Source organism: Mustela erminea, chromosome 5, assembly GCF_009829155.1.
Source record: "Mustela erminea isolate mMusErm1 chromosome 5, mMusErm1.Pri, whole genome shotgun sequence".
Classification (NCBI taxonomy): domain Eukaryota; kingdom Metazoa; phylum Chordata; class Mammalia; order Carnivora; family Mustelidae; genus Mustela; species Mustela erminea.
The window spans coordinates 42104790-42118735 of NC_045618.1; the positions used below are offsets into that span (position 1 = coordinate 42104790).

Consider the following 13946-nt stretch of genomic DNA (forward strand, 5'->3'; position numbering starts at 1 on the left):
ATTCACAGTTTTTCATTCTATCCTTGGAATAGTTCTAAGAGGTAGGAAGAACATGTGTTATGCCCACATTATAGATGAAGAAACTGAGTCACTAAAACATTAAGACAAGCCCACAACAAGAGGGGTACGGGATGGTACTAAGACCAGAACCCAGTTCTTTCCAATGGCTTTGCCATAATTTGGCCAGATGTATCAACATATGTGGGCCAATAATAAGACTTTCAATCACATTCCGATTAAACCACTGGAAATGCCTTCCTATAAAGCTTTTAACAGGGACACTACAGAAATCCAGAGTCATTTCTTTTTTAAAAAGATAACCAAAGGGATGGTTTATCAGTTCTATCAATTGTAGGTTTGGAAATGACAAACGAGCAATGCTCAAATACTTTTCTCTAGCCTCCTGTTATTTTGACGGAAGACATAAAAATATATATGACTTGCTTAATTGTAATTTAACACCAAAATATTTATTCTGTCCTGTCATCTCTCATCACTCAAAATGCCGAGGAGTTGAATTTTCAGACACAGGAGAAGTCACATCACAAAGACACATTCTAACATTAATAGAAACAACAACAACAATTAAAAAGGCTTACCTTGCAGCCTTCACATGTAATGACACCATAATGGATTCCTGATGATTTGTCTCCACAGATCTTGCAAGGAATAATTTCAATTTGAGCTGCAACAGAAGCACGCAACCAGTTAATTACATTTTCTTTTAAACACCTTATAAAAGCGTTCCCTGATCAGCATTTGTATAGTGAAAACTAATAACCTGCTAAACATTATACTGCATTAACTATTCATTGCTGAACTGTGAGGGTCCCCCTAGAGCCCTGGACTAAATTATGGCTGCTCGTTATATAATAGCTTTCGGGTTATTAAAATGGGTCATTTGAGAAGGTGTTTAAGAACCCACAAGAAGACTGGAATCAGCATTTCAAAGCCTTCAAGAACTGGAGAGCTCGCAGTTTAGGCCTCAGAGCAAAGCAGATACTAAAATGTTTCCTCCAATCTCATTTTCCATCATTATTTTTAAAAGGTCATAAATCTGTCTTGGCTGCGCATTATAGCTCCACCGGTAGGGAAAAAAATATACACTCCAGAAAGTCAAGACTACTTAGGAAAATGATTCAATTCAAAATATTAATAAGTTACATATGCCGGCAAGTTAAGAATGCCTTAATCATCTTTTTTAATTAATGTAGTTGGCATGTGTTAAAAATCAGTCCATTTGTGGACGATCAAAACCTTTCAACCATAAAGTTAATATCCTATCTGAATTTAATAATGGTGTATCCTAACGAATAGTAAATGTAGTTTCTCAGTTCTTTATGTTGGAGACTGATTGCCCGGTACAGTGTGCATATGTTTCTAACCAACGGATCACTTGAAGATGCCTCATGTTGGAAGACCACCCAATGTCTAATACCTATCACACCGAAGTTCTCAAATATGACAAAGCACATTTCTAAGCAAACACAATATACCTTGAGCACAGCTGGTTGGAAAGGACACAAGTAAGGATTAAAAAAAATAACCTCAGCAATAATTAGACAAAATGAAGTTCTTGGCCCACTTATTAAATACGACTTATATGTGAAATAAAGAAGACCAATCTTGAGCTGTATACGGAGGGTGTAATACTCTGGTTTCTCTTCAGATCGCATAAATCTTTCGCCTTTTGTATACGGAGAGTGGCAATGTTCACCAGTGTACCCAGAATATCCCATTACACTAAGTTTTATTTTCCACAGTTTTCACTATGGCTATCATGTCAGATTACTATATCACACACACAAACACAATTTTAAGAGCGTTAAGTGTACTTCATTTTCATACAGCCCCTACCTAGCCCCATGCCTTACACAATGCAATGATGTATCCAAGGAATATGTTGCATCTTGTGAGTAACACACACATGCATACAGCCCACTCTTCCTTCCAGTATAATCCCATATCCTGGAATAATCTCCACAACCACTTACTCTGGATTTGATGTGACGTTTCCATTCAATACTCAGAAACGGTATACATTAAATTACTGGATTTAGCCTCATTATAAACTATGTGTACCTGCTGACTTCCTTTCCAGGGGACTAGTACAAGTACTGTGATGACTTTTTAGGGAGTACAAGCTATTCCAGATGGAGAGTCCCTTTTCACGTCTATCATTTTTTAAAGATTTATTTATTTATTATAGAGAGTTAGGGGAGAAAGAGAGAGTGAGCGAGTTTGGAGGCAGGGGGTAGGGGCAGAGAGAGGGAGAAGGGAGAGAGGATCTTAAACAGACTCTACATTGAGCGCGAAGCCTGACAGGGGGCTACATCTTATGAACCTGAGCTGAAACCAAGAGTCAGAAGCTTAACCGACTGTGCCACCCAGGAGCCCCTCACCTCAGTCACTTTTTGTGTTGACATAGTGAGCTTCAATGTCCAGTTAGAGACTGCTTAAAATTTCACATCCAATATATTTTCTATAATGGGTAAGCCTTCTAATACATCAATAATGGTGTCTTTGTATAATGTCTATTCTGAGCTCCACAGCCCAACGTGTGGTAAGGTCGCATTAAACAAAAATGATAATTTCTAAGTCTGCCTCATCTTAGTGTCTTGTTTGATTGCTTCAAGGAAATTCTTTATGAAATCTGAACTCTAATGATGCTTCACACTGATAGCCCCCTTCTGATACTTTTAATGGAGTCAAGGCTAAGTTTTGTGTCACATATTGTCTGTAGCTTTAGACAGAGTTACGTCCAACATTTTTGAGACACAAAAGCCACGCGGTGGTATAGACATTCTGAAAGGTGCTATCAGCTGAGAGTGATGGCCTGGATTTTCCCACAGGAATTAACTAGTCTGTAATGAGAACCAGCCTCTCCCACCCCCAGCCCTAAGGAATAGAATAATTAGGCAACATAAAGTACTTGGACCACTTATTAAACAAAATTTATATGTGAAATAAAAAGACCGACACTGAGCTGCTTCTGCTTATGTCTTACCTCAAGCCGTAATCACAGAAATCAGACACAAACAAACTAGGCTAAACCTTGTAGTTTAAGCAGGCATCAAAACGATGTGAGGCAATTAAAGCAGCCTCAGTGCTGAGCTCCAGACCTTTCAAGAGTTACCTTCCTTCCAGCTTAACAACGGAGAGATCAAGCACATCTATTTATTTAGCTCTTTATAAGTTATAAAGGCCCTGGACAGACCATATTGGGAACACTGAGTAAAACTATCTGGATTGAATAGAGAATAATGTATTGCTGTTCATTCTGCCTGGGCTCCTAGTGGATTATGCATGAGAAATGAAATGGTAATGTTTAAGGCAGGACCAAAATGCCTGCCAATGACTGCTGTGATCCTACAAGTTATGATATGGAGGTCTGGCATGGAGGGGTCTGTTCATGATGGCGGTGGCCCTGGGATCATAGCGTGGCACTTTTGCCCTTGGAATGACTCATGGCCTGGCTGCGAGGGCGGGAGGTGGTAATGGAAGGGAAGGCAGGAGGGTAATGATAGCACAGACCCAGAGTTTGGTGTCAACTGCTGCATTGATAGGGCTGCTGGCCTGAGTCAGGCTCCTAAACTTCACCTTCCTTCAGTTCCCAGGGTCCTCGCATCTGGAGGGCACTCAAGCTGAGACTTATTTCCCAAGATTTATGGCGGGTAAGATGCTTAATATGAATGGATTCACTGTAGATTGATCTGTATTTTCAAGCAGGGGCCATGAGCCTCGACCTTTGACCCCCACCGTGTTTGTGTTTCATTCCGGTGGACAACGTTGGCCAAAGAATGGGAATTAGAAAAGCTTCACTAGGAATCTCATGGTAAGGTGATGGGGGGATCTCCACAGCAAAGTTCAAGTATTCTGAACGGTCAGATTAAACTAGACTAGCTTACCCTCTGGGTTGGCTCTCTTATCTCAGAAGACAATCTGAGTTGCAAGGGCTCTTTAGGAAATGATTAAAATCCACCTGCTCCAAAAAGCAAACTCTCTGAATGTGATCTGATCACATGTGTTGATATTTCCAGAAAGCAAACATTTGCAGATTGGACCAGGGCACTTAACTCAACCTTCCATTTAATCCAACAATGCATAAAAGCCACTTCCCTCCACCTTTTCGTCAATTTACAGAATTCAAATATATCAATGAGAACAACAACCACAAAATGCCCATCAGTATTTTTTTCAAAAAGAAAGCAGTTTAGTTCCTTAAATTTGAGTTTTTCGACCAATAAGAGAGAAAAGGACAAAAATCCCTTTGCCCTTTGCTTCCTATCCCTCAGGCTTTTTCATTTTCTAACAGGCAGTGTTGTTTCTTTTCAAAGTACTCGTCTTTTAACACAAATTATGAGTCTTGGCCCATATATATACTGCACACATTAAGTCAGCCAGAATTTCAAAGGATGAGTTCTGTCAGACACCACTACTGTCACAAGTATATTGATTAAATTAGTCCACATACATATTCATCGCAGCAAAGAGGTTTATTGTGTAGCAGAATATCTGAAGCAAGACACACACATATAATCATGAATTGGCTTAACAATGCACAATCTTGCTATGAAAAATTCTAATTTGCCCACATTTTCAGCTCTATTGCCTAAATAATTTGCTCTCTCATGCACCCTCAGTGATTCAAGCACGCTCTCCACACCTGCAGAGGCAAATCTCTGCAGTTTCAAGGAGCTGACAACAAGTGGCAGCGGGGAGTCAGGAAATCCTGGAATGCAAGTGTGCTAATTAGCCAAAGTGGTCCTTGGGCTGGGCTATCATTTAGCACTGTACTTCTGCAGAAGGTTGGATTTTTTAATTATAAAAAGGACGAGAACATGGACAATGGCATTCTGGATACCTCATATGCTCCTCAGAACCTTTTTTTGGGAGATAATCTTGGTCCAGAGAAAAATACCCATTTCCCACAGAATTAAAAAGTATGATTGTCTGAGAGTTGTACCCATTCTACGGGTGAAAGGTGATGGCATGGTAATCTAATGGATTTATGATAACCAATAATATGCAACATGTATTGGGGCTTATAATGTGCAAGGCATTATATCCATTCCTCCAGTATCCTACGAGGGGGGAGCTACCATAATCATCATTACCTCCATTTTTCAGAAGAGAAAATGGAAACTCAGAGAGGCTGAACAACTTGCCCGATGTCAGAGAGCTAGGAAGAGGTAAGACTGGGATTTGGAGACATTTTGCCTTTTTGTTTAACTCCACAGTTTTTCCCCCTTTCCCACCATAATTCACAGCCAAGCTAAATTGCTCCAATAACCGTATCAGGAACAGACTGCTATTAGATACGACCAACAACCGAGGATGCAAATGACACAGCACAAATAATTCGGTTAAACTTACATAACTACTCAGAACTGATGTCAAGATATCCTTCTGGGAGTTACATTACTTACTAGTACTTTATAACTGTAAGTAATCATCAACCTTCTAGACTGTTCTCCATTTTATAAGATTCCAAGTAGAGTTTTTGACCGTAAGACAACTGACGCCAAGGTTTAACAATTTTTAAGGCTGGGCAGATTACTTAACTTCTCTGAGCTTCAGTTTAATATCCGAAGATTCAGAGATACAATGTATAAATGATGTCGCATAGAAATGATTATTTTATATATGTATTCTCTCGCTATCTATATATGTACATCACACAGTTGTTAGAAATATTTGGCACTCAATAAATAGTAGTTATTATTATTGTTATTGTTGATAAGAAATCCTGCCGTATAGCGAAATGAAATTCTCTTCTCCAGACTTTAAGCCCTTTCCAAAGTGGGGATAGAGAAAAGCTGCTTATCCTCTGAATAATATGATGGGCAGTTCATACCAGCTACCATAACAATCCTTTACGACATTGGCCCTTAACTGTCACAGCCCAGCAGTACACTGCAATCAGTTGTGTTATGTGTCCCAAGGAATGTTACTAACAATAGTAAAAAAAAAAAAATTAAAATTTTTATTGGCTCATATAAAAAATAAACTAATAGGGACCTATGGTTACCCCAATAATATCTTTCACTTTAGCTCACTTGCATAACCATACACTTTCTTGAATTGGACTGAATAGGGCGGGGTTACATTTGCTGGCTTGCCAGGAAATGGCCAAACCTTGGGTACACCCATGAGAGTATGTGACACAGATGAATGTTACACAATTTTGTGTGTCTTGCAAAAACAGTCAAGAACTACTGCTAAAAAAACCAAAAACCAAAAAACAAACAAAAAAAGAAAAAAAAAAAACCCAGAACACAAAACCCAAAACCCAAAACCAACTATCTTTTATACCAATCTGTTGACAGTCTCTCTTCTGGAGGCTGAAACTATGGAAGGCTTTTCATTTGCTATGTTACATATTCCTCCAATGTTTGAATTTTTTTTTTTACAACCAGCATGTATTACTTTTGTAAGCAGAAAAACCAATAAAGATTAAAAAGAAAAACCCCAAGGCATTTGATTTTATTTTCAGTAAAATGGCTTGAGTCCTTTATGGATTAGTCACTTTATTTTATCCCCAGTTTAAAACTGCTGGGGTATTAAAGGCTTCTGCAGCTGCCTGGATGGCGGCCGGGCCTGCATGTCAAGGCCGGCTGGGGGAGAGTGGCAGAGGCTTCACCTGCTTACCTGGAGCGGCTTTCAAAGCTCCCAGCTTCTAGAATTTTCTGGACGCTCTGGGTCTGGCCACCTTCTGGTTCTAAGGACGCTCTGCCCTGCCCAATGGTGCCCCGCTGAGTGGGACAAAAGTAGGGGCTGAAATTCACCTGGCTGTTGGTCCTGCTGCAGAGTGGCTGGAAGAGCCTGGAGTAAGGGAGCCTCATTCTAATTCGTGTGTCCAGATAAGCACCTCATTTTCAAACCATCCTTGCCAGGGCGGTGCCTTCTTTATACTGTGCGAAGGTGCTATGCATACTAGTGGTGAACAACTCAGGGAGCAAAATGCTTTCCCCTCCACTCTCTCAGGGCTGCTGCTGGAGGCGACGGGGCCACCAGCGGATTTGGGGACACCTCTCCGTACATCTCAGTGGTGGGAGGGGAATAGGCTGTGGGCTTTGACCAGTTTGGCAACTTCAGTTGTCCTGGATGAACGGCTCGGGGTACAGCATGGCTATATTCCACACAGGCATGACCAATGAACCTTGGGGGTGGGGAGGGCCGAGTTCCAGCTGCACACTATCCAAACCAACCATCAACGTGTTCTGCCATTATGCCTACTAAATATAGACTAATTATAATACTAGTATGTTTCCTTGATACAGTCTTTCCATCTACTGATTTTGGATTCTTCCATAACAGTACCTAGTCCTCACTGAACAGCACCAAAGCAATTAGCCACCTAATTAGAAACGCCCTATCTACGCTTCGCTAGAGCAGCCTTGTGGTCATTTCTGGCAACGGTAAGAATGTCTGATATATGCAGGTTCTGTAACAGACTTGAAAGTGTTTGTTCTCATCAGTGTGCTCTGATTTTGGTGCTCCCAGCAGCTGTGAAGTAGGCCCCTGGATATTACCATCCCCATTCTACAGATGCAGACAGGGAACCTCAGGAGGGTAAAATGGCTTCTCTCTGTCTGGATTTCCCAGAGTTTCAGCGGTGGAGGCAGCCACAAATAAAACAGACTTGGTGTCTCTTCCCTATTCTAGATTATCTGATGCCTTTAGATTTATGCTAGCATTGATCTGGGGCTCCCAAGGGGAAATGACACGAGAGAGAAAGAGCTGCAGCTGATTTAGCTAGAAGTAGAGTCGGCAATCCTTCCAAGTCTCTCTCTGACCCTCAACTTGCTGGGTGGCCTCAAGCAAGTCACTTACACCTCCACTTCCTCCGTCTATAAAATGGGAATAATTTTTACCTCCCAGGCAGGTGGTGGTAAATGAATGCTCACAAAGCTCTTTGAAGATGAAAAGACTTATATAAATGGAAAGCTTTAGGAAGCTTGGCATATCATTCTTGGCAAGGACTAGGACGCTGTGCCCTCACTACCCACAACAGGCTCCTCCACAAAGAGAATAAAGAAAAATACACAGAACTGTAATTTTCATCTGCTACCTAGACATACTTTTTTTTTTTTAATTGTTGGTTCCCCAAATGCCTTCCTGAGGGACTAAGAGGTCCAGATGCTATGATCTTAGTCTCAAAAAAAGAAGAACACATAGATGGAGAAGTCACCTCTCCAGAGCCGCTGTCACAAGCAGTCACCAAAACGAAACTTCCACCAGGGCCTGTGTGGTCCTGCGGAGGCATCGTGGAAATGGAAGGATTCCTACATGTTAAACCATAAACATACATGTCACACTGTGACATTTTGAGTCTTGGTATTAAGCTGATGTCTGATTCAAAGGGGCTTGTCAAAGTAGAGCCAGTTTAAAAAAAAAAAAAAGCTTCAGCCCCCCCTTTGACAAAGCTCCTATATCTTACCTACTAATTAAAGCCACTTCTTTAAATTGATTGTATTGCTTGTACCTGCCAAAATACATACACATAAACACACCTCAGTCAAGAGAACAAGTATTTGTAAACTAAATCTAAAGTACGTCAAAAGTGGAATTTTGGAGCTTCAGCTATTTCCCTCAGACATTATACATGTATGACATCAGTTTGAAGGAGTTAAAACACTGGGCTAGAATCCCCACTATGAATTCAGAAAGAGCTTAGCTGGGTATGCAGGAAATCCCTGCAGAATACGGAAGACAGGCGTATCTTCTTGTGTGGCTCTCTGTGAATGTGCAGGTAGTTCTGACAATGAGAACTGAGTATTAATCCTTTGTAATGTGTTTCTATCCTTACTAGATTAAGCTTTCCAGAGAAACTGACTCACATTCCCCGATGCATACATATCTTTGTTAAAAGCCCAATCCAAATGAACACTTCTGTCCCTAGACAGGGAAATTCCGTCCAATCAGAGAGGAAACAGGTTTTTCCTACAGAGGAATAGTGGATGGCTTTGATTTTTAGAGCCAGTTCTACCTAGAACCCTCCTACTAGACAGTAATATACAAAACACCGAAATTTAAGGTAATTGACTTTTTACCTCTTTTGGTAACTACCTGATAATTAACTCAACCTTGCATAAAATACTTGAACGGCAGGGAAAGCAGCTTCTCTTTGCTCATCAAGTGGGCAAACACTGAATAAATGCTCACTCAATAAAAGATGATGCCATAGTATCAGCATTACAAATACGTCTCTCTGTTTTGTCTTCCCTAATCTAACCTGTCTCTTGCCGTCATAAATAGTGAGACATACCTGTTGTCGAGAATGTGCGGGGTTATATGCAATCAGGGACCAGGACAAATGTAACTGGTCCAATGGCCAGTTATTCTCAGTTGGGATAAGGTTCCTCTAAGATGCTAGAATTAACTACATTTTCTTTTCTTCAATATTTAAATCCTGAAGATTTTCTAGGACCTTCAGATCAGAAATACCTAATACAATTTTTTCTCTTGCACTCTCAGTGTGGGTTGACTGTCATTTCCTCTCAGCAGGAGAAAGAACCTGTTTTGTTTTACCAAGTGATTAGATTGTGATCAAGGTAAACCCCTAATAACTTCTTTTCCGACAATAGATGTGTGTCCTTTACGTTCTTCTGGATCATACTAGGCCAAAAAAAAAGTCATCTGACTCACAGAACTGTATCTAATCTTTACTCGTGATCAACCTCACTCTAGATACCAATTCCTTTTTTGCCCTAAACAAGAACAACTGCGCCCCATTTAGGTTAAATCTTCCTCTGTCTGCAGTTGAGAGCAATGGGGTCAACTCTTTGCTTTCATCATTAGAAGTCTGTTTTCCACAACAACAGAAAAAAAACATTCTTTAAAACCAACCCAAATCTGGAGATCTTATCTAGTGTCTGCTTCACCCAAAACATCAGAATTACTGCATTTTATGAAATAATCTAACTTTACACAATTGCCCCCAAATTCTCACACCCAACACTCCATTTGGCAGCTCTCTTAACCTCATGCCTGCTCATGCATACCTCAGGCTGGCCTCGTTGTACAATCTTGGTATTTTAATGTAGAAACTTTTAATTTTTTTTAATAGGTACATATAATGTTACAAAAATAAACAAGCCTGTCGATTTGATTGATCTAATCACCAGCCCACGGACGGAACAACATATTGACAAAGAAATGGATCTTACAACAAACAGGACATCTGTTTAAATCTATTTATTCTGTGGCTTCCTATGAGTCTCATACACTGTATCCTTAGAATATAGCATCGGAGTTTACTGAATAAAACCAATCAAAATATTGTTTGCCTCATAACACTCCTTAGAGAGCTAAAATCTCTTGCCTAAAAGGTCAGTCGTTGATTGCTAATTTGATAGTATAATTTCTATGACCCCCTCCCCACCCCAATGGTGCTACCACAAAAATCCGCTGTACAAAGGCATGCAGAAGTGGGTCAAAATAACAAGAATCCAGATTACATCATCAAAGTTAACCAGGCCAAGGAATCCACCGCTTTTTCCCATTAGCCTGGATTGTTTTTTTGATCCATTACTATTCATTGAATAGTAGATTATGTCATTTAAGAAATATTCTCTAACCAAATCAAGTCTGGATTCATGGCAAAATTTTGAAAATAACTCATAACTTTAAGCATTGGAAATACATTTAAAACCCTCCATAGTAAGCCAGAGAGGACTAAAATGACAATACATCCATAGCCACAGAAACACAGGTTGGTAATATGAAAACTTTCTCAGTCCCAGGTCCTGGGGTGAGGATGGTAAGAAGGATTATCCCACAGTCCAGATTCCCCCTCTACCGCTGAGCTATTTCCCCACTTTACAAAATATGCCTAGAATTAATAAGGGGAATGGAGCTTTGGTCAACAAGCCAAGGAAAGGTCTGGTTTTTATTAAAAATCATAAGCAAATTATTCAGACTTGCCAGAAGCAGAAGTGTAGATGTTGTCATATTAATCATATTTAGACTGTAAGATCTTGAAGGATTAGTGACCAACTCCTGGAAGAAAAATTCTGCTGAGTTCTCCACCTCTAATTTCTAGGACATAGCCAATGACATCTAAACAACCAATATGTCAAGTTCTAAGCCTTCAAATACATCACAGATGTATTTCTGGATTGCAGTTCAATAGTTTTTTTTTTTTTTTTAAACAATTATCTTTTAGGATGCTTTTCTTAGACAGCCAGTTCAGCCAGGCGTAGGAACGACCAGACAAATGACCTGGAGTTTTTTTCTGACTCTCTAACTGCAGGCTCTCTAAACTTGCTTTTTAAAGAAGGATTTCCACTCTTAATTATGTAAGATCAACCAGAGAATGGCTAACGATGTCAGCTGATAGCTGAAGCACAGTTGTTTTCCAAGTCTATTCCCATGGGGAGAAAGCAGGAGCTGGCAGCTATTTCTTGGTAGGAAAGAGAAATGCAGTAAAAGGCAGAAGAGCCTTGGGGATACTAAGTAGTTGTGAGGCAGGAGGGGAAGGAATGTTCTGACCAAGCTCAGAGATTGTCAGATTTATTTTAAGAAGTTCTGCACATCAGACTCAGCATCATTTCACAGACTATAATACCTAATAAACGTCATTTTTTCCTAACAAAAGGAAAGGTGTACCATGGGTGCTTTTCTTGAAGCCACCTATTCTTATGTGAGTCATGTACCAGAAATGGGTTAAGAATGTCACAGCCAGGTGGCGATAGTACAGGAAGGGGCAAGGCAATGGCCTTATTCGACTTCCGGTTTCTGCTCCTACCAGCCAAGGAGCTGCTTTTGCCTGCAGACAGACATTTTGGAGGAGGTTCTGTGACCATCCTGGACAGACTCCTATCTGCTGCTCAGCCTCTGGCCATGTGTGCTTTTGTCACTTCAGATAGCTTGGGTGAGGGGGTGTGACATTATCCTCAGAATAAGTGAATTCTTCTCATTTGCAGTAAAAGTGCACCATTCACACACTCTGGTACTTCAGTACGGCAGGGTTTGAAAGCCACTTCACAAGTGACGGCAGCACATTTCACATCAGATGGAAACACACTCTGATTGCTAACAGCTGCTCTAGGCACATCTTACTGTCACCGCCTTAGCTCAGAATAGCAGGTCCTTTTTAATGCCCATGACTGCCACCATCTTAAATCATTTCTCTCTCTCTCTCTCTCTCACACACACACACCCCCCATATACCACATGCCGCATGCTCACACACAGGTCCATCCAGCCGCAAGGCCTACCACTACTTGCTGGCAACCTGCACGGTCAGACACCAGGAGCGCAAAGAGGATACGCAGAACCCACTAGCACACTTCATCTTGTTATATTAGCTTCACTGTATACAGATCAAGACACAAAGTGAAAACTGTTTTAAAAGGAGAAGAAAGAAAAGAGTTTAGTATAACCTTGAAGGTCAAGTGCAGAGGTTAACTGTGCAAGTTCTAGGGCCGCGGGGTAAAATCCTGTCCTGTCACTCACTAACCATCTGAACGTGGGCAGCTTTCTGACTCTCTCTCTGTGCCTTATTTTCCTCCTCTCCTTTAAATGATTCCTACCTCATTATAAAAGGGTACCCAGGTCGAGTGCCGGTAGAGCCAGTGCCTTGCATATAGTAAGTGCTTAATAAATGTTAGTATGTACCTTCCTCCTCCTCCTCATGCATTTTTTAAGGACAGTAGTATCAGGCAAGGGCTGCAACCAAGTTGAGGGAACTAGTAGAAGAATGAAGGACAGGTCATTATACTCCTTGTAAATAAAAACAAGGTAAAGTTTAGCAGCTTTTTGTTTTGTTTTTAAGATTTATTTATTTGGGGCGGGGCAGAGGGAGATGGACAGAAAGAGAGAGAAAATCTTGAGCAGACTCTCTGCCGACAGGGGGCTCCACATCACGCCCCTGAGATCACAACCCAAGCAGATACCAAGAGTAGGATGCTTAACTGACAGAGCCACCCAGGCACCGCCAGCAGCTTTATTTCTAATGCAGAGGCCCAAGATGAGAAGTAACACTAAGCAGATCTAAAGCAGAACTCAAAGAGACCAGTGTATATGATGTCAGCGACCCACTTTCTAGGTAAAGCCCATGGCAAGGCGGGCATCTTGGAGAGGTGGTAAGCAGAGAAGAAGTAAGCCTCCTTAGAGGGGCTTCTAAGAGCCGTGTGGTGAGATAGCAAAAAGCCTGAGCGACCTAAAACTACCTGTCAATGAGTGTAATTTACCAAACCCTCCCCCCCACCCTCAGAATCTCTGCCAGCATCTTTCTCCTGGGCTCCCCTCCCCTCTTCTGTTCTTAGATACACTGTTGGACGGGATAGTCTTCCCCATCCAGTCCTGCTATACTATGCTGTGATTTGATGATTATCGGTGAGTTGACCCGTCATTTCTCCAACAGTAGGGACATCTTTTTCATGGCAAGACCCCACAGGTGTCATCTAGTCAGGGAAAACACAGTAATCCAAAGGGGAAGAGAAGCCCACCTGGTAACCAAGTTGTCTATTTCATCTCATTTTTGGCTTAGGAAAGAGAACATAATGAAATGTTCTCCTAGAGGTCCAGAGGAAAAGTCCTGCCAGAGCTCTTGCCAGAGCTAGAACACTTTGTTTCCACACACATGCCATTTCTTTTCTTTTCTTTTCTGCCTTATTTAAAAACAAATGTTTACTACTACCTATCAAAAAGCATTCCTTTCAATACCATGCCATCACAGAAGACAAGGCAACACAATGCTAACATAGTGTTGATGGAAAATAAAGTATTGTTTTCCCTTCAAGGTAAACAATTTCAATAGAATGTGCTAGAACAGAGTTATGTTGTTTATACCTCCCTCCCCAACCCCAGTAGTTGTGTGTTTTTGCTTTAAATCCATAGCAGCAAAGCCCAAGGCAAGGAGCATCAGTCATGCAAATCTATTTCCCATTTATTTTTCAAAACAAAACCTCTCAACGGCCAAGCATTTTAGGACCTCA

The 13946-nt window shown here is 41.0% G+C and overlaps 1 protein-coding gene across 3 annotated transcripts in view; it reads right to left on the reverse strand.

The window, feature by feature from the left end:
• The window catches only part of RORA (RAR related orphan receptor A), a 706076-nt gene that overhangs the window by 39076 nt on the left and 653054 nt on the right, over window positions 1–13946 (reverse strand). For all 3 annotated transcript variants that reach the window (XM_032341460.1, XM_032341461.1, XM_032341462.1), the window contains one exon: window positions 600–685. In XM_032341460.1, coding sequence (XP_032197351.1) covers window positions 600–685 — 86 coding nt within the window. The remainder of the gene's footprint in view (window positions 1–599; window positions 686–13946) is intronic.